Source organism: Trichomycterus rosablanca, chromosome 21 (assembly GCF_030014385.1).
Source record: "Trichomycterus rosablanca isolate fTriRos1 chromosome 21, fTriRos1.hap1, whole genome shotgun sequence".
Classification (NCBI taxonomy): Eukaryota; Metazoa; Chordata; class Actinopteri; order Siluriformes; family Trichomycteridae; genus Trichomycterus; species Trichomycterus rosablanca.
Genome location: NC_086008.1, coordinates 4,551,308 through 4,572,702, shown reverse-complemented (window position 1 = coordinate 4,572,702; position 21,395 = coordinate 4,551,308). Strand labels below are relative to the sequence as shown.

Sequence of the window (21,395 nt, the reverse complement as noted above, 5' to 3'; positions counted from 1 at the left end):
GCTTGAAAAGACCACTTATCAGGAAGTCTCTGAGCAATGTAAGGAGTTTGGCTTGGTTTTCCTGTGCCCAAATGGGTTTTCCCTAGGCACACCGGTTTCTTTCCATCTCCCAGAAATATTCAGATGGTAAACTGGCTACTTTTCACTGCCCATTTGAGTTAGTAAGCAAGTTTTTGCCTAGCCAAGAAAACAGAGAAGCTAACTGGGGATAGTGGGAGCCTAGTGGGTAGAGCTTTGGGCTATTAACTCAAAGGCTGAGAGTTTGAATCCCAGCTCTGCAATGCAGCCACTGTTGGGCCCTTATGCAAGGCCCCTAACTCTCTGTGCTCCAGGTGTGCTGTATAATGGCTGACCCTGTGCTCTGACCCCAACTTCCAAACAAGCTAGGATGCTGGGATATGCAAACAAAGAATTTCATTGTACTGTATATGTATATATGACAAATAAAATCCACAATCCACAAAAAGCCCTCAATTTCCTTCGGGATTAATAAAGTATCTATCTATCTATCTATCTATCTATCTATCTATCTATCTATCTATCTATCTATCTATCTATCTAATCTATCTATCTATCTATCTATCTATCTATCTATCTATCTATCTAATCTATCTATCTATCTATCTATCTATCTATCTAAAAGCGTTAATTCTATTGTATTCTAATTGCTAATAATCTGAAGGTTGCGTGTTAAAGCTCCACCACTGCCAGGTTAATAATGTTTGGGCTCAGTTTTAACGCTAAATTGCTTTGATTCAGCATCACCTTTGTCTGCTAAATGTGTTAAATGCTTTAGATTGTTGCTTTGGACGTTGGTGATTCAAATGAATCATCCTATGAGTTAGATTCAGTTGGATTGAATCTTAGAAAGAATCGATTCTGTGAAGGAGTGAGTACATGGCAACCAGCGCTATACGTGAGCAGTGTGTTGTTGTTAATTACACCCAGTCAGTGGAATTATGAGCCATTCATGGAGGAACACACACGGATTAATCAGGATCTCACCAGGCTGTTGTGTAGTGCTCGTAAAAATACTAAAGAACAAGGTAAGTCCTGGAAATGTCCTTTTATACGAATTAATTACTCGTTTCTAATGGCGGAGGTTTAGTTTATTGTAGGAACGTGTAGATTTTTACTGGAGATTCTGAACATTCAACCAATTCTAACTGGATTTCAGACTGGGGGGTGACAACCTCCAATTTATCTAACAATATTTTAAATAATAATAATACATGTACATATTACATATACATATTTACCTTATTTAATAATAATGATGGATTTTTATTGTATATTTGGGACGATATTTTGTTGACTGTATTGGGAAGATTGGGACTGACTGGCACTGGTTAGGGTGGCATATTTTACATTAGAGTCATTTAGCAGACGCTTTTATCCAAAAAATACAATTAGAGCAATTGAGGGTTAAGCCTTGCTCAGTCAGAAGCCCAACAGTGACAACTTGGCAATGGTGGGACTCGAACCGGCAGCCTTATGATTACTAGTCCAGTACCTTAACCACTAGGCTACAACTGCGTTTACATTTGAGGCATTTAGCAGTACAATTCTCACTATATACAATTAGAGCAATTGAGGGTTGCTCAGGAGCCCAACAGTGACAACTTGGCAAAAGTGAACCCAGGTCCAGTACCTTCACCTTAACCACTGAGCTACCACTAAACGTAACTTGGAATATGATTCATTGTCAGTTTTACCACTGCTTTATCCTGGTCAGGGTTGCGGTGGGTGGGTGGGTGGGTCTGATTAGCTGGGCGAGACGCAGGAAACACCCCGGACAGGTAGTCCTGTTCATCACATGGGACACACACACACGTGGCAATTTTAGTACCTCTGACTGCTTGTCTTTGGACTTGTGGAAGGTAACCGGAGAACCTGGAAGAAACCCATGCATAAACAACAAGGAGAACATGCAAACTCAACAGCGCTACCTACGCCAACGTGCCGTCCCTAACTTGCACTGTATATTTAATATAAATGATACTATTTCTAAACCAGACATAAGTAAAATAGTTTGTGTGTTACATCATGTTTGTATGACACTATTATTATTACTAGACATTTAGAAAGAGAATCTCTCATGTTTTCATTGGGGCGGCACGGTGGCTCAGTGGGTAGCACTGTCACCTCACAGCAAGAACGTCCTTGGTTTGATACCCAGGTGGGGCAGTCCGGGTCCTTTCTGTGTAGAGTTTGCATGTTGTCCACGTGGGTTTCCTGCAGGTGCTCCTGTTTCCTCCCACAGTCCAAAGACGTGCAAGTGAGGTGAATTGGAGATACACAATTGTCCATGACTCTTGTTGTGATGAACCTTGTGTAATGAGTAACTACCGTTCCTGTCATGAATGTAACCAAAGTGTAAAACATGACGTTAAAATGCTAATAAACAAACGTTTTCATCTATTTGTGCTACGAAACTGGATTTTTAATTGCTAAATCAGTATCTACATATTTCATTTGTAAGATGAAATGATGCCTTTTGCCTACTGAATCAGATCCACCGTGACCCTGAGCAGGATGAAGCGATGGTAAAACAGACAATGAATGAATGAAAGGATTGTAAAATGACACTTCATTGTGTTCCTATCAAATAATAACAGTAGCTCAAATAATTATGATCATGTAATCATTATACAGGCTTAGAGATAAATAATCCCACACATTGTCAAAAACATACTTTTAATTTAATTGTTATTGCTGCCCGTATTAGGTTATGTAAAGATTTAATATGAACGCTTGGTCTAAACATTTAGTAAGTACAGATGGTCACAGCTTAAGTCCTTTGATGGATTTTTTTTTATCTAAGGTAAATGATTTGCTGTTCGTGAGTCATTGTGGTTAGAAAAGCCGCTGTACAGATGGGTGTGCTCATGTATCCCGTATGGTACTAATGGTAATAATTAACTGCTGAAAGGGAAAAGTGAATCTGAAGCTTGTTTTATGAGCAGAGATTAAACGTACAACAGATTGTTACTGAATTGTGTCCAGTGTTTCCGGACTCACCACAACCCTGACCAGGTTAAACAGGTGGTAAAATATGGAAAGCTTAGTGATGTGTTTTGTTTTGTAACAAGATGCATCAGCATGTCGGTTATCTGTTAATAAAAATTGGAAGAATTTGCACCCCAAATACACCGATCAGCCATAACATTAAAACCACCTCCTTGTTTCTAAACACACTGTCCATTTTATCAGCTCCACTTACCATATAGAAGCACTTTGTAGTTCTACAATTACTGACTGTAGTCCATCTGTTTCTCTGCATGCTTTGTTACCCCCTTTCCTGCTGTTCTTCAATGGTCAGGACCCCCACAGGACCACCACAGAGCAGGTATTATTTGGGTGGTGGATCATTCTCAGCACTGCAGTGACACTGACATGGTGGTGGTGTGTTAGTGTGTGTTGTGCTGGTATGAGTGGATCAGACACAGCAGCGCTGCTGGAGTTTTTAAATACCGTGTCCACTCACTGTCCACTCTGTTAGACACTCCTACCTAGTTGGTCCACTTTGTAGATGTAAAGTCAGAGACGATCGCTCATCTATTGCTGCCGTTTGAGTCGGTCATCTTCTAGACCTTCATCAGTAGTCACAGGACGCTGCCCACGGGGCGCTGTTGGCTGGATGTTTTTGGTTGGTGGACAATTCTCAGTCCAGCAGTGACAGTGAGGTGTTTAAAAACTCCATCAGCGCTGCTGTGTCTGATCCACCCAAATAATACCTACTCTGTAGTGGTCCTGTGGGTGTCATTGAAGAACAGGGTGAAAGGGGGCTAACAAAGCATACAGAGAAACAGATGGACTACAGTCAGTAATTGTAGAACTATAAAGTGCTTCTACATGGTAAGTGGAGCTGATAAAATGGACAGCGAGTGTAGAAACAAGGAGGTGGTTTTAATGTTATGGCTGATCAGTGTAGATGCCAGATACAGACCATTAGTTAGCTCGCACATCCAGGGTGCATTATTATAAAAATCCCATGTTCCACACACACAGATAAATGATTGTGCTTGTACACTATGTTTAATCATTAATGACCCTTGTGAGTACTTAACTCACTTAGCTAATATTTAATCGTTCTCACCTTGATGTTTCAGATGGAGTTGAGCTGATCGCAGAGCTAAAGCCCTCGTTCCAGCCCCGTCTGTACGGCTCGCCCGGCTGTGAGACATGGAGCGTATGCTTCTCGCCGGACGGTGCCTACTTCGCCTGGTCCTCTGGTTACGGCATCGTGAGGCTTCTGCCATGGCCTCTGCCCCCCAACCTGTACGTGAAACTCACTCTTTCTTCTTTCATTCAGAGCTGTTTGTGCCAGTACTGTCAGTGTCAGAACATACATACAGCACATTTGTTTTATGGCTCTTATTTTTTATCCATTGGCTGCTTTTGATAATTATCAACAAGCTTCTAACAGTGGCGCTTGGGAGGCGCAGCAGTTTGTAGGGCGCAGGGGTCGAATCTTAGTGGTGCCATCGGCTGGTCAAGGTATCTGCACGGGGGGGGGGGGCGGCGGCCGAAACAGCCTAGCTGCTGGAAGAAGCACTCGTCAGTGCGCTCTCAGTGCCAGCCCCAGGCCCGAAGAAACAGGAAGGTCCCATGAGGATGGACATCCACTGTGGCGACCCATAAATATAGGAGCATTCAACTCTGAATGCATCTTTGATCACAATAAATACCTGAATTGGCACAGTTTTACACCAGATGCCCATCCTGACGCAGCTTCCTTATTTTTTATCAAGGCTTGGGACAATAGCTAGGCTGTTTGGCCACCCCCCTGCCCCCAAAGACATAGCCAAGAAATATCTCGTCTGTTTATGTGCCTGACTGGCCAATAGCACCAGTAAGATTCAAACCCTTAGGATCTCACTAGTAGTGGGTTAGTGTGATTATAAAGCCGCACCACATGTTCCGTACAGTTGTGTGCAAATTTTTGACCGTAGGCTGTGCAGAAAAACGTGACTTAACATTTGATCCTTTTCTTGCAGTCATGGTGCAGATTGTAACAGCGAAGAGAAAACGCTGGACTGTGGAAACACTGTGTGGGGAATGTCGTTTGGCCCACGCTCATCACATGATGTTAATTCTGCCCCGAAGTCTGAAAGCAGACACGACTTGCTGTTAGCAACAGGGCTCAATGACGGACTGATCAAGGTGTGGGTCGTCTCTACTGGTAAGAGCTGGGACAATATTGTAAACTTACGGCTATGGTGGTAACCAACATTGCTCCAGCAGATCTGTGATGTGTGTGTGTGAGTTCCAGTGTGCTTAACTGGGTTAGCTTTGTCAGATTTAAACTGAAGGAGCGAGGTTGTGCATCACATGGTATAAAAGACCTTTGCTCTCATTCAGATGTCAAATACAGTAACTGTGTAATCTGGATTGCCCAATTCAGCACACATACCAGTCATTCTGTGAGGATCAGATGTATGCTATATGGCCTAAAGTATGTGGACACCCTTTACAAATATTGAGTTCAGGTCTTTAAGATCCAGGACAGAAACAAGCCATGCTCATTTTTATTTCTTATTTTTTTGCCAACATTGGAAGCATATTATAATTGGTTTTATAGAATTTTTTTTTTTGCATAGGACTTCTGGCTTAGACACCAGAACTCAATAATTAAGAGTTTTGACCACATGGTTTGGCCATTATCTGTATTATACAGTATTATTATACTGTATTATATAATATAGATCAAAATCATTTGGAATCATTATTATTTTTTTAATTATTGCATTTTACCTTTTTTCCCTCCAGGAAAGTTACTGTTCAATTTAACTGGACACAAGTCAGTGGTGAGAGATTTACACTTCACTCCGAACGGAAGACTCAATTTGGTTTCAGCATCCAGGGACAAAACACTGCGAGTCTGGGACTTGGAAAAGAAAGGTAACTGCCTATAAACTATTCAGACAAAAGTAAGCGGACACCTTAACTTGTTGGACATTATGTTTTAAAACCACATACATTGACTTGTGCTTGCTTGGTGGATATTTAATTATTTATTAGGATTTTAACATCATGTTTTTACACACTTTGGTTACACAAGATTCATCAGTTCCAGTTTTATTGTTAAACACAGTCTTGGACAATTTTGTATCTTCAATTCAGGGCAGTTGTAGCCTAGTGGTTAAGATATTGGTCTAGTAATCAGGTTGCCACTGTTGGGCCCTTGTCTCATGGACCCTTGTATCCTGTCTCAGTACTGTAAGTTGCTTTGGATAAAAGCGTCTGCTAAATGCCAAAAATTTAAATTCACCTCACTTGCACGTCTTTGAACTCTGGGAGGAAACCGGAGCTCCCGGAGGAAACCCAAGCAGACACAGGAAGAACAACTCCACACAGAAAGGACCCGGACCGCTCCACCTGGGAATCAAACCCAGGACCTTCTTGCTGTGAGGCAACAGTGCTACCCACTGAGCAACCGTGCCGCATGCTTGGTGGATATAACAGCTTACACCTTTCTGGAAAGCCTGTTAAAAGTGCGTCTGTAGGAATTTGTTCCCTTTTGGTCAAAGAAGCATTCGAGTTCAGCTTCTGACGTGGGTCGAGGAGGCCTTACCCATAACCAATATTCCAGTTTATCCTAAAGGTGGGGTAAATATGGGGGCTGTATGCAGCCCATTGGAGTTCTCCTCATGCACAGGGGGGCAGTCATGCTGTAACAGGAAATGCCTTCCACAAAGTTGGAAACTACTTATTTATTTAAGATCAGCAATAGGTACTGTTAGGTAGGTAATGTTAGTGCTAGGCTTAATGTTTTTATATATGGTTCTAATACTCAGTAATGTTTTGATCCACACTAACATTGTGATTGTATTGTTTTAATATCTACAGGAACACCATCCCACGTGCTGACCAGTCCAAAATACTGGCAGTTCAAATGTTCAGTTTCTGCAGATAGTAGCATGATTGCTTCAGTGTGTAATCTCGACTCGGTGAGTAACTTTACTTTAACACTCGGTGTGTGTGTGTGTGTGTGTGTGACAGGATTTAATAGGACTTTTCTTACCTCCTATTTTAGTTCAGTCAGTAATGGTGCAACATCTTCAGCACAAAAACGTTCAGTATTGTTCGTGTACCACAGTATTCAACATCTAATATGAAAGAGCTTGTGAGAAGGTGCACCTTCGTCTCTGATGGCTGTCAAATGGGTCTTTAGTAGTTACATTACAATACATTCAATACACTGAATCGTTCCTTAGGAAGAAATGTTCCAGTTCATTGCAGGATGAAGATGGAAAAGATTTCACTAATGTTTAAAGCTTGTTGACAGTGCTCGACTTCTTTATAATAGTTTTAGCAGTATGTATGGGGGGGTATTATCTTCCTAAAACACTGACATACGTGTTTGCACCATAAGGTGCACATGCTCCTATAAAACTGTCTCATTTTTGTTGTTTGTTATGACCATTCAAATCAATTACTGGGCTGAATGATCTCCACCAGATGGTTGTGCATATAGCATTGTAGCTCCTTAACCGTAGTACACATCTGGCCAGACTTCATCCTTGAGCTTTTTCCAAACGAAAATTCATCCCAGTGTAGAAACATGGTGGAAGATGACTCATTTTTCCATTGCTCAGGGGTCCAGGTTTTGTGCACCTTAGATCAACATACGCATCTTGACGCATTGGCCTTTAATACAATAGGTGTCTAAATAGCGGTCCTGTCATGAATTTAAATTGTGTGATGCTCACAGTGTACAGTTTTTGTTGAGACTGAGGTACAGAGGTCCGAGTTGCTTTCTGGAATTGGTTTCCTAGCTGTGCTTTTAAGGCATCACTTCCACTTGCAACAACTGTTCCTCTGTGCTGATGCAGTTTGTGACGGCCAAGAGCTTTCAAACCAAAACAGTACCTGATTTCCCAGGATTTTCTGCCTTATCTAGATTTCAAATCAAGCTCCTTTATGAGGTGTTTCTTTTTTTTGGTTCACAGAAAGTGTACCTGTGGAGTCTGCGGTCTTACACCCTGATCAGGAACCTGAAATACGATGACGAGAGGACCATGGTATCGTGTGATTTCTCTATGGATGGAGCACTGCTTGCAGTGGGATCATTTCGTGCTGATACAGGATGGAGTTTGGACCTGTGGGATCCCTACACTGCTGATCATCTTACTAAAATCATGTGAGTTATATGCGTTCTTAGTCCATTCCTACTACTTCATCATATTTTTAATGTCCTCCTTTAATATTTGCCTTTTTTTTGGCTTTCTGTGCAGGGACTGTGACATGTGTGTTGGCGGAAATAACAACATACTAACAGCATTCTGTTTCTCTCCTGTCGCTTCTCATTTAGCCTTCAAAGATTACAGGTGAGGCTATCTTTGAAAGTACAGGGGGTGGCCAAAATACTGGAAACATGAACAGTGTATTTATTTTAATAGGGCTACAATTTGGATCCAGAACTTTGTATAAAGGTTCTTTCAATGATATTTATATTAGTTTTGTTAGGAAGGGTGGGAGAAGCTTGACTTTATCCTGTTAAACCATTCCTGAATTTCTTCAGAGATGATTGTCCTGTCCTCTGAGTTTCCCTTGGCATTTCCCTGATGCAGTTTGGCCATGTTTATTGTATGTATTGGCCAAGCATTTAATGTCTTATATTATTTCTGCAGCACGTATTATTTCCCCAAGCCACCCGAGGAGGAAGAGTCCCTGCTGAGTCTGGTTCCTCTCAAGGTTTCTTCCTGTACTTTTAAGGGAGTTTTTCCTTGCCACTGTCACCCTTGATTTGCTCAGCAGGGGTATTTGGTCTGTCGGTCCTGGATTCGGTAAAGTTGCTTTTAAGACAATGTCCAGTGTAAAAAGCGCTATACAAATAATCTTGACTTGGCAGTTTTAATTGTCCAAACTGATTAGAAGCTTTTACATGTTTTTCATTTTTAACCATTTAAATAGAACTGACCCGTGCAGGTGTTAGACCACTGCACCACTTGAGCGCATATCACGCTAGCCCACCACCGCTGAGATCTGGATCTGAATCTCACTGGTGCTATCAGCGAACTGGGCATTTATGCAAACATGATTGGCTATGTCTGGGGATTGGGGGGGGGGGGGGGGGGGGTAAGCACTGAGCTGGATTGCCATCCTATAGAGCTGTTGGTTCCCAACTAGAAGGTTGTGGGTTTGAATTCTGGTTTTGCCTCTGGGCTCCAGGGGCGCCATACAATGGAGGGCACTGCGCTCCAACCCAAGCTTCAAGGAGAGCTGGGATGTACACGTGTTTGTGTTTATGACCAATAAAGGTGTTCCTATCCTTACCAGGACAATGTGCAGCTGTTTTTACCTGTATAAATTACTTTATACATAAAATCGCCATCACCAAAGTGCATGTAAAGACTAAACTGCAGTGTGACTGAGTAACCAGTAATCTCATAAACGTATGGTTTAAAAGACTTGCATTACATTTGGCTCAATGTTCCTTTTTGTTTATTTTGGACATCCTGCTATTTGTTTTACAGGGTGTTACAGATTTGGGACCTGGAACAAGATAAACTGGTTTTGGAGTCGGACTACAGCCAAGTCAGCGGGCTGTGCTGTGCCTTCCACCCACACGGCATCGCCATCGCTACAGGGTAATCCCACCACACAATGAAAATCAACCCGCACCCCATTCCTCATTCTTACCTAATGAACATTTCTGAGTAACGTAATGAATATTTGCAGTGACTCAAACTAGATAGCAGCTATAGGAATTTCCGGTAACACAATGAAGCATGTCATTTTTTATTTTACCAATGACATCAGTGTTCACCTACTTAGCGTCTTTCCTTGTTATTCACGGGGTTAAAGGCGCAAGACTTTCTTGAGTCTAAAAAACACAGATAGCTCTCGGCCCCCCATAACCTTTTATTACTAATTAAATCATATTTACCACACAAATCACATGCAGCACGGTAAAACGATCCACTCTAGTGTGTCATACTGTATGTTTTATAAATATAGCAGGCAAAACACTGAATAGCACTTAATTACTTACTTAATTACCTAATAGCACTGAATTACCTAATAGCACTTAACTACATCTGCTTAGTCTAATTTTACTTTTAGCTATAGTTTTTATTTTTTTAACATTTTTATTGTCATTTTTCCGGAGCTTGGCAGTCAGTAAATTACGATAGCCAACTACCACTGTGATTCAGGGTGTCTACAAACCGATGGGTGGATGGCCCAAGTCCACAATAGATCAGCATCCTGTCTGGGATGTGTTACTGCATTCCACCCAGTGATTCCGGGAAAGCCACACCCGCTGTGAACCTGACCAATCAACTGCTTTATACTGGTCAGGATCTAAGCTGGTTCAGTTTCACCAGGAAACACTGGGCGCAAGGCAGGAATATCTCAGACAGAGTGCCAATTCTTCACAGGGATTCGGCCATCCACCCCTCAGACACAACCAATCACGTAGGTATGTAGACACCCAAAGGGACGATAGCACAGCCGAGCTGCAAACCCAGATCCCAGCAGTGGTGGGCTTGCAAAATAGACCACGGTACCACCCTAGATATTATATTTTCATATAACACTAAAAAACCCAAAAGTTTAAACTGTATGACCCTTATTTCAGGAGTCGGGACGGACACGTGAAGTTTTGGAGAGTTCCTCGTCTGGTTTCTAGTTTGCAGCATCTTTGTCGGACTGCACTCAGGTACTCGGTGTCGACCTACCAGGTGAGGGCGTTACCCCTCCCCAAGAAAACCCTGGAATTCCTCACCTACAGGAGCATCCCTGACAAAAAGATTCTGCGCTGCAGCAAACACTACAGTTAATCAACATGACGGCACATGAGAAAATAAAACACTGTTGTGAGGTACACTGGTTTAGAAAAGCAACAAGATTTATTTATATTTTACATTAATGTTTCTGCTGCTATAAAACTCCAGTACTTTTATTTTTAAGTGTAATGTACTCAAGCAAAAGTACTCATTACAACATCACATTGTAACCAGACTGACTGAATAAGACATGAAGGGTGTGTAGATGTAAATAACTGGACTAGCTATCACTGACCACTAGATCTCTGACTGCCTGGAAAGCAGCTACCATTGAGCTCAGCTGAATCTTCTCATTAGTTCCAGAGGCCAGACGATACCTAAACAAGGAAGAGACTTTAAATCCCACTGCACTCCAGATCGACAGTTTTATAGTCAGAGAAAATGATTTGGTTTAAAGCTTTTGCAACACTATATGGCCAAAAAGTATTCGGACACCTGACCATGAGATTATTGGACATCTCATGGTATCATCTATGGAGTGACCCCCATGTGATCCACTATTCTGAGAAGGTGCCCATTCAGTTAAAATAGCATTTGTACGTCTGAGCACTGATGTTGATCAAGACAGCCTCAGTTGATGTTCCAGTTTATTCCGGAGCTGTTCGGTGGGGCTGAGGTTCAGGGCTCTGTAGATTTTAAACCGAGCTTTTCGGTTCTGTGCACAATCATGTATTATTTCTTTTATATAATTGATTTATTACATCTGTTAGCAATTGCTGTGACTGAACCCTGAATAATTAGGAGTGTCCCAATACTTTTGTCCATATAGTGTATTGGTAATTGCCACTCTGCTAAAATTAAAAAGTATATATAAATATTACATTGTGCTAACATGCAACAAAAACTACATTTATTTAATTCAGCTAACAACTGAATATAATTAAACAAACCATAAACATCCACCTTATAAAAAAAATAAAAAAAGTCAACCAATTATGGGCAAACTTAATAATAACTTTTAATAACAATTACCGACTGTAGCCCATCTGTTGGTCTGTACACTGTCACCCACATGGACCCAATTTATCATTAGCTGGTGCAGCAGTGTTGTTAGGATTTTAAAGCACCTTAATGCCAGTATTTAGAAGATGCACCCTGTGATCTAAAAGTGTCCACTGATAAAAGACTAGTGGAAGATTATAATCATTTTAAAATCCCAACAACAACGTTGCACCTGTATATTTGTGTACAAACCGCCTACACATATCAGGGACGCTCAATGGCAAACATTATAATCAAAGTCACCGTCACTGGATTTCATGGCAGTGCAACATCTTGAATCGTAACGTTACGTGAAACATGACGACTGCTCGGGCGAAACTTATTATTATTTATTAGGATTTTAACGTCACATTTTACACTTTGGTTACATTCATGTCAGGAACGGTAGTTACTCATTACACAAGATTCATCAGTTCACAAGTTTAATATCAAACACAGTCATGGACGATTTTGTATTTCCAATTCACCTCACCTGCATGTCTTTGGACTGTGGGAGGAAACCGGAGCTCCCGGAGGAAACAAACATGCTCCACATAGGAAGGACCCAGAGCTTGGGAGAAACTTTATAGCTTAATTTACTACTTAATTACAAAACCTGTAGGTCTGCAGATAAGAACACGAACCTCTGATATAGTGTTTTAAGCATAATTTAAGTATATATTTTTCATGTTATATACATATCTCAGTTCATTTATTTGGATTATTTTGATTATTATTTTGATTTTTGTACCTGATGGAATGTGTTTCTATGCTGTACAATGTTCAGAATTTGAATCCTGTTATTTAAAAATGTGCAATAAAAATATTTTATCAAATAGATTTATTCATTGAGCCAATTTCTAATGGTCCATTTAGCTGTTGGACCAAAGTTTAACTGATGCAACTGGACACTGATGTTTACTTCAATATCCAGTCTTAAATTATCTAACAGCCGACAATCTTTATCTCCATCAGAGCAAACAAAAAAACAAACAACTAAAGAACATGGAAAAAAAAAAGAGAACACACACTTACTCAATATCTGCAAGCTTGACGAGTAAACCCATTCGAATAGACGGAGGAAAATCGACTAAAAAAAAAAAGAACGAGAATGTTAATCTAGCTGGATCAGAGTGGAAATGTTACACAATATACACCGATAAGGCATAACATTATGACAGTATTCTAATACTGTGTTGGTCCCCCTGTTGCTGCCCCATACACAACAAACTGTGATGCTCTGTGTATTCTGACACCTTTCTATCAGAACCAGCATGAACTTCTTCAGCAGTTTGAGCTACAGTAGCTCGTCTGTTGGATCGGACCACACGTGCCAGCCTTCGCTCCCCACGTGCATCAATGACCGTGTCACTGGTTTACCACTGTTCCTTCCTTGGACCACTTTTGATAGATACTGACCACTGCAGACCGGGAACACCCCACAAGAGCTGCAGTTTTGGAGATGCTCTGACCCAGTCGTCTAGCCATCACAATGTGGCCCTCATCAAACTCGCTCAGATCCTCACGCTCGTTCATTTTTCCTGCTTCTAACATCAACTTTGAGGATAAAATGTTCACTTGCTGCCTAATATATCCCCCCCACTAACAGGTGCTGTGATGAAGAGATAATCAGTGTTCATCACTTCACCTGTCAGTGCTCATCATGTTAAGCCTGGTCGGTGCAGAATAAAATGATTATTTATTTATTTTGGATTTACAGCCACATTTAACACATCGATGTCATTTATGGAAGGTAGGTGTTATAGTTTGGTATGTTGATTGTTTTCTGTATTTATATTTTAGGTCCATTTAATATTTTCACTTTCATGGTTGCAGGGTAAGTTCTTGTGTTCAATAAAATATATTTATTTATTAGGATTTTAACGTCATGTTTTACACTTTGGTTACATTCATGACAGAAACGGTAGTTACTCATTACACAAGATTCATCAGTTCACAAGTTTAATGTCAAACACAGTCATGGACAATTCAGTGTCTCCAATTCACCTCACTTGCACGTCTTTGGACTGTGGGAGGAAACCGGAGCTCCTGGAGGAAACCCACACAGACACGGGGAGAACATGCAAACCGTACACAGAAAGGACCCAGACCGACCTACCTGGGGATCGAACCCGGGACCTTCTTGCTGTGAGGCGACAGTGCTACCCACTGAGCCACCGTGCCGCCCGTGTTCAATAAAGTGCTTCATGAATTGACACATTGCATCAGTTAGAACTTCTTGCACACAGCTTTTGAAAATGTTATTTTTTTTAAACTAATGTCATAAACCTTAGTGCTGCACTCATGCACAGGACGTCCGAACTGAAAGCTTTTATTTTACCAGCCCTCCGACTCGGTCAGATTTCTCAGAGCTGCATGGCGGTGCATATTGTAAGCAAAAACAAGAACATGCTGATCAAGATTAGAAAAAAAATAACCATCTATAATTGGAAGTAGATAACTCTAAGCTGGGTTCTCATGAAGGCAGGATTAGCGTAGCAATAGTAAAGCATGCTAACACTAGTCCACTGGCAACTTCCTGCCAATGGGGATGACTTGTTACTGTAGCAACCGCAGGGGAATCTCCAGGGAAACCAGGAAAGAAAACACTCCAGTGTGCTATTATACACACAGTGGCGTGTGTGTGTGTGTGTGTGTAAGCACTTCAGCTCGGGCCTGTACTGGATTTACTACGTCACTGAACAACGTTAAGCTTTTAAATATTAACTGATCTCTAATAGAACAACATTATTAACAATAAACAAAAATTCAAGCCTTTGCAGTTCTCTCACCTCTGTGTATAAGCAGATGCACCTCGGTCAAAATATCATGCAGTGCCAGACCTTTCAGAGTTTTGAGCTGCAGAATTTCTGTTCAAACAACTTTAAGGAATTTATTTCAGGCATTTTTCAGATATTTAGTATTACTAGTCTTAGCAGACTGGCCTAAATACTAAGTGAAAATAAAAGGACATTAAGGATACGGTTATATGCTGTAGAGAAGTCTTTGTTCAATGCCCAGTCCAGTATGTTGGCGATGTCGGAGCGCAGTGGATGACCTGTACACGTGTAAACCGTGTCTTCCGTCACTTTTTCATAAGCCATATGAGTACTCTGATACACAGGACAAAAAGATGTTTCATGTTTATATGCTTCAAATGCAACACTACAACTGAGCATATAGATTATTAAATCAGAATAGTTTTGGCAGACGTGCACCTGTAAAACGTTCAGTGATCGCCTCATGTCTCCTGTTGACAGGGTTACAATAGCCTTCATGCCATCAGGTGTGATGTCAATGCTGAGGAACAAACAAAACAAAAAACAGATGAGTTACTAACATAATAAAGCATAATATAATAAAGATTTATTCAGAGCCGTGGTTTATTTTCACAGCTGTAGTTGATATTGGGACTGTAGCATTACAGCATTGTTCATTGATTCTGACTTATTAAGATCAAGTTCATCATATTAAGTTTGTTTGTTTGTTTAATAGGATTTTAACGTCGTGTTTTACACTTTGGTTACATTCATGACAGGAACGGTAGTTACTCATTACACAAGATTCATCAGTTCACAAGGTTATATCGAACACAGTCATGGACAATTTTGTATCTCCAGTTCACCTCACTTGCACGTCTTTGGACTGTGGTAGGACCCGGAAGAAACCCACACGGACACAGGGAGAACATGCAAACTCCACACAGAAAGGACCTGGACCGCCCCATCTGGGGATCAAACCCAGGACCTTCTTGCTGTGAGGCGACAGTGCTACCCACTTGCCGCCCCTCATATTGAGTTAAAATAAATAATAAAAAAAAATAAAAAAACTAGTTCTCTTGAGAAATGTCCATGTGTGCTATTATTCAACCCCCAGCCTCTGTAATCCATGCCACACCTCTTCTTCTCATGCAGAACTTTCAAGCTCATTGAGGCTTGATGGCTTTCACGCTGCATCTGTTTTCTTTAAATCTCAACAAAGATTTGATGGGATTTAAATCTTGAGCCTGAGAAGTCCACTCTATGAAATTCCAAGGCCGAATTATGTATTATTCTTTGCTTATGCATCAAGTTCAGGAGGCTTTATTGTCATTTTAGTTATACACAAGTACATGTTGAAACCAATCGTTCCTCCAGGGCCAGGGTGGTGCAACACAGAACAAAGTGCAAACAACACAATATCAACAATGTGATCAAAAAAATAGTACAATAAATACAAGGGACATTTTGTGACCTAAAGGATGTGAGGGGGGCAGGACCAAAAGACAAGGCCTGTACACAGTACTGAGTGTCAAGTGAAGGTGGCAAAACACCAACACCCCCATCCCTGCTTTCTGCACACCTGGGTAATATGCTGCACCCACATATAGATATGATTTTCTAGTTTTAAACTGACCAGACTATGATTCTACCTTTATTGTCAGATTCTGAACATGTTTGTTAGTGCATTAGTCTCACACAGCTGGTGATCTTTACCTCTCCTGCTGGATGACATGCTCTAATCTGGGAATCATCTGGCTCTGGGAGAGAGGGCCGAACCTGAACCGCGTGCATCGTGACTGCAGAGCTGGGATGATCTTCGACAGGTAATTACAAATCAGACAGAACCGGGTGTTCTCTGTGAACTTCTCGATTACTGAAAAATAATAAAGAGACCATCATAAATGAAATGTATTCATATATGACCTAGCATAGAAAAGTTACATTTGAGTCTATTTTGCATGATTTGTATTGAATTTGTTCCATCTGTCCACTCCACAGTGCAGTGTCGCCCTGTGACCGTTCTTTAATAAGAAAGCAGTTTTATTTTACCACGGGGCCATTTGGGAGCCCAGCAGGTTAGCTGGCAGGAACGCAGAATGTTTGTTACCTCTTCTTAAAGCGTTCTGAGCATCCTGGGTCATAGCATCAGCCTCGTCCAGGATCACTAACTTAAACCCCTTTCTACACAAACAGATAGAACACTTACAAAAAAATCCAACTTTCTTCAGTAAAATGAACTAAATTGCTGCTAAACTTACTTGAAAATTGTCCTGGTGCTGGCAAAGCTTAGGATCGGGCCTCGAACCACATCTATACCACGGTCATCTGACGCATTAAGCTTTAAGAGGACAAAATAAGAACAGTACTCGTCATTTCAGTTCATTTAAGTTTTACATTTATCAACCGCTTTACCCTAGTCAGGGTCACAGTGGGTCCGGGTTGACTGGGAAACACTGAGTGCTTTCAGACAATGTCAATCATGTCTGTGTAGACGCCTGGCTGGCCGATACCACCGTTGAGATTTGTACCTGGATCTCACCGGTGGTCATCTAAGCATACTAGACTGCTGTGCCCCCTGAGTGCCAGTTTAGCAAACCTTGCAACAAATATTTTGCTCCAAACAAACACGAACTGAATAAACAAAACAAAAAAAAGCTTAGAGGTTCAATAGTGACCACCTGAGCACCACAAAAGATATATAAATTACAATTTAAAATGTTTTTATCAAGTTTTGGTAACCACTAAGAAAACAACTCTTTCATCAATGCACATTTTTATCAGTAATTTCACAGCAGCCTATACAAGCAGATTATAATGCAGAAAGTAGAATCTGGGTTCTAGGGGTTAAAGTGAGATACAGTAGCTGAACTGGGTTCTCCTGACAACCGCAGTATCAAATGATTCAATGGAGTTTGGCATGTTTTTATTTGGGTGCTGTACAAACAGGTGGAGTAAATGGCTCTTGGACTGTATCTATGTGACATTCAGGAGGAATAAAAACAACCAGCTCAGCTCTGTGCTGTTTTCTTAGTCTGATGATCCACCTGCTTGAAAACACAATGTTACACCAGTTCTGTTTCCTTGTGTTTTCCAGATATTTTCTTACTAAAGTTCATACTGACTTGTGCACCTTGGCTCCGGTTTAGGACAGTACTTAAGTTCTGATTTTAAGACTAGCTCTGCCGTTCTTAGGAACTGCCTAGCATTAGGAGTAAAATGCCAGAGCTGAGACAGTCATACCTCCAAAACCATGGAGTTGAACTCCTTGTTCTTGTAGAGTTGCTTAGCACAGGCTAGAATGGTGGAGGTTTTTCCTGTTCCTGGAGGTCCGTAAAACAGCAAATGAGGCAGCCTGTCTTCTTTGATGAACTTCTGAACTAAGAATCGACAAATGATCAAAAAGAGCCACTGCATTATGCTAAGATCTGACCAACACTATCAGGTTTTATACCAACCAACAAAAAAAAACTTTGCTTTTAACAATGCATCACAAAGCAAAAACATGACAACATGCATCACTGAGGTTTACAATTATGCACATCAGATAACATATTTTTATAACCCCATATTTCAACTGCATGGTCTGAACACCAGCAGCTATAATCACTGCAACTCATAAACCACATAGAAACACAAGCACAATATGTGTTCCTGTGTTGTGAATTCGAGATCAGTTTAACAGACAGTCAAAGTAACATACTAGTAAGTGTGTTTCTGGTGACAAATTTCCTTACTGATGGGAAGGTCTTGGTCTATAAGTTATTTTAATGCAAAATTTAACAACTTGTTTTGACCAAACTAGGGCTTTTAGTCTATTAACCCACATATTCAGTTGGAATGAAGCATGAAATGCTATATTGGTCCACATACTGTGGTCCAATAGTTTTATGCCACATGCTGACACAACCCTCATTTTATCCGGGCTTGGGACCGGCACTGAGAACACACTGGCAAGTGTAATTCCCAACGGCTTCCAACGTTCAGTTATCACATCCACTCAGACATAGCCAATCATGGCTGCAAATTCGCCCGACTGGTCGATAGGACTGCTGAGATTCAAACCTGCATCCAACAGCACTGACTGAACAATGTCTTAATTGTTTCTTTGTTGTCAATTAATTATCATGATGAAATTTTCCACCCTGTTCCCCTAAAAAAAAAAAAAAAATCAGCAATTCAGCATATCTTACAAGCCAGGTTAGTTGGTCCTGCAGTTAAAAGCTCATTTTGTGTTTATTTTATTTGTTCCTTACTTGTGCTCAGGATGTCCTGGTGCGATATCAAGTCGTCTAGTGTCTGTGGTCTGTACTTTTCAACCCTGCAATAAAAGCACATTTGAGTTATTTATAAACGCATCAGGATTCTATCATTTCACCCTACAGTGTAGCTAGATTCTTAAATTACCAGTAAACACAATGTCATCACTAAAATCTTTAAATAGTGCTGTGTATTCAGCTTTATTTAAGTTTGTTTTAGGAACTGAAGCCTGCAGATTCTGAACAGTATTTGCAATATTTGTTATGTACATATAACATAAATTACTAGCAAAGGTGTAACAAACCTACCCACAATTCCTGATAAGCATCAGCCATATAACTATCTTTCTTGTTGACTTCATGCCATTTATTAATTATAGTATGCAAAAAAACACATTTATGCAGAATAATTATGATTTACACATTTTTAATCATTATTGACAATCACATTTCATTTTACAGCTCAACTTACATATATTTGTGAAATGTAACATACTGAAGATTATAATAAATAAATAATGAATAAAACATGCCACAGGTATGTGTAATTACACAGAGCTTTGTGTAATCTGGTTGATTAACACAGCAATCGACACAATTTATTATCTGATATTTCACTTCTGGAACCAATATAAACTGCATCACTGATATTTGGTGCTGTTTTATTTCCCATCTGTTTTCAGGCAAGTCCCGCCTCCTATGCTGTGATTGGCTAATACGCCTTTCTAACGCGCGAACCTATTATATAAACTAATTGAAACGCAGTACACGGATAGCACTACCCAATACAAGCACAGGAGGCTGGATTTGACGCAAAACGGGTGCGGAAAAAGAAATAAATAATAATAATAATTAATAATAAATAAATACAGATTAATTACACAAAGGCTTGTTGCCGTTGTTGTTTTACACAATCATACTACCTTTAAAACAGACAAGAACTTAACACTTCCATTCTGTTTACAGATAGCTACTGAAGAGTAGTATATAACACATCACTTATTCTATTGTACAACTGTTTTACACACAAACAAGTGGATAAACTCTTACCATGGTAAATTCCTTGTTTGAACGGGTGCTTTGCTTGTTGATGCCATTTTAAATAAGTTTTTTTTACATATAAACAACAAAACACACCATCCGACTTCTCCTCTTCTCTCTTTTGGCGCGTTTTCTGTCAAGATTTTACGTCAGTCGTCACTACTTGACGGCAGTTGCGCGTCCGAAACCACATAACGTTCCCTATGTAGTGCACTATGTAGGACGCTTCGACTGATTAAACACAGCCAGTACAGAACACAGACAGACTACATGGCAGGGGCGTGTAGTAAAAAGCCTACAGTCGACGTTACTCTGTTTTAAATAAATATTTATATATTAAATTCATGTAATATGCACTTTTTAAAGAAATTAAAACAGAAACTGTGTAAAACTACTTAGTTTTGCTCCAGTTGGCCTTTTTTTGCTCAGTCATTTAGCTGTTCAAGAGAGGCTTTATTGTCATTTTAGCTCTATACAAGTACATATTGAAACGAAACAACGTTCCTCCAGGACCAGGGTGCAACACAGAACAAAAAGTGCAATACAATAAACACAGTGCAGATAATAAACAGTATAATAAATACGAAAAGGCCTACAATAAATACAAAATACATTTCTAATCTCAAAGTATTTGTTTATTAGGATTTTAACATCATGTTTTACACTTTGGTTACATTCATGACAGGAACGGTAGTTACTCATCACACAAGATTAATCAGTTCACAAGGTTATATCAAACACAGTCATGGACAATTTTGTATTTCCAATTCACCTCATTTGCATGTCTTTGGACTGTGGGAGGAAACCGGAGCACCCGGAGGAAACCCACACAGACACGGGGAGAACATGCAAACTTGAAGCCCCCTGGAGCAGACAGGGTTAAGACCATCGCTCAAGGACCCAACAGTGGCTGCATAGCAGAGCCTGGATTTGAACCGCCAATCTTCCGGTTGATAGCCCAAAGTTCTACCCACTAGGCTACTGCTGTAGTAAGTGGGTCTATAAAGCCACAAAGGTGCTATGAAGCTGTTTTTTGTCCAGTATTTGGGGCATCTAGGGCTCCAGGGATAAACCCACTCTAAACCGACAGTGACCCTGACTTGGACAAATTGGATATGGTTAAATGTAAGAAGATAGAATCTTATTTATTTATTATGATGTTATTTTAATGTCATGTTTTACACACTTTGATTTCACTTATGACAGAAACGGCAGTTACTCGTTACACAAGATTCATCAGTTCACAAGTTTTAATGTCAAACACAGTCATGGACAATTTAGTATCTCCAATTCACCTGACTGCACGTCTTTGTACTGTGGGAGGAAACCGGAGCTCCTGGAGGAAACTCACACAGACACGGGGAGAACATGCAAACTCCACACAGAAAGGACTGCTCCACCAGAGAATCAAACCCAGGACTCTCTTGCTGTGAGGCGACAGTGCTACCCACTTAGCCACTGTGCCGCCCAATTAATTCCTTAAAACAACCAAGTGTTTCTTCTTATTTTGAATATTAGAAAGTTTTACCTTTCCACTGATGCCACTGGTTTTCTTGTTT

General features: G+C 40.5%; 2 protein-coding genes across 2 annotated transcripts; one reads left to right on the top strand and one right to left on the bottom strand.

Annotated features, from left to right (window-relative positions):
- The first annotated feature begins 959 nt into the window (after positions 1 to 959).
- On the top strand, positions 960 to 12,617 carry wsb2 (WD repeat and SOCS box containing 2). Its single transcript, XM_063017870.1, has 9 exons — positions 960 to 1,046; positions 4,113 to 4,281; positions 5,001 to 5,185; positions 5,773 to 5,904; positions 6,853 to 6,953; positions 7,956 to 8,146; positions 8,241 to 8,333; positions 9,483 to 9,596; positions 10,589 to 12,617. The coding sequence occupies exons 1-9, from the start codon at positions 971 to 973 to the stop codon at positions 10,788 to 10,790; spliced, it is 1,263 nt and encodes a 420-aa protein (XP_062873940.1). The 5' UTR covers positions 960 to 970; the 3' UTR covers positions 10,791 to 12,617.
- On the bottom strand, positions 10,841 to 19,960 carry rfc5 (replication factor C (activator 1) 5). The gene is made up of 11 exons (XM_063017871.1): positions 19,846 to 19,960; positions 18,793 to 18,857; positions 17,780 to 17,916; positions 16,798 to 16,877; positions 16,647 to 16,720; positions 16,253 to 16,412; positions 14,996 to 15,077; positions 14,761 to 14,890; positions 14,570 to 14,647; positions 12,813 to 12,867; positions 10,841 to 11,113 (listed from the first exon to the last, which is right to left on the bottom strand). The coding sequence occupies exons 1-11, from the start codon at positions 19,890 to 19,892 to the stop codon at positions 11,017 to 11,019; spliced, it is 1,005 nt and encodes a 334-aa protein (XP_062873941.1). The 5' UTR covers positions 19,893 to 19,960; the 3' UTR covers positions 10,841 to 11,016.
- Positions 19,961 to 21,395: the final 1,435 nt, after the last annotated feature.

Excerpts from the sequence above, each read along its gene's own strand:
- rfc5 (XM_063017871.1), bottom strand. The coding sequence starts at position 19,892 with ATGGCATCAACAAGCAAAGCACCCGTTCAAACAAGGAATTTACCATG. Across the intron at positions 14,891-14,995 it reads GATCACTGAACGTTTTACAG|AGTACTCATATGGCTTATGA; the intron begins GTGCACGTCTGC and ends CCTGTGTATCAG. Across the intron at positions 11,114-12,812 it reads GTCAAGCTTGCAGATATTGA|GTATCGTCTGGCCTCTGGAA; the intron begins GTAAGTGTGTGT and ends TTCCTTGTTTAG.
- wsb2 (XM_063017870.1), top strand. The coding sequence starts at position 971 with ATGGAGGAACACACACGGATTAATCAGGATCTCACCAGGCTGTTGTGT. Across the intron at positions 1,047-4,112 it reads TAAAAATACTAAAGAACAAG|ATGGAGTTGAGCTGATCGCA; the intron begins GTAAGTCCTGGA and ends TTGATGTTTCAG. Across the intron at positions 9,597-10,588 it reads GGCATCGCCATCGCTACAGG|GAGTCGGGACGGACACGTGA; the intron begins GTAATCCCACCA and ends CCCTTATTTCAG.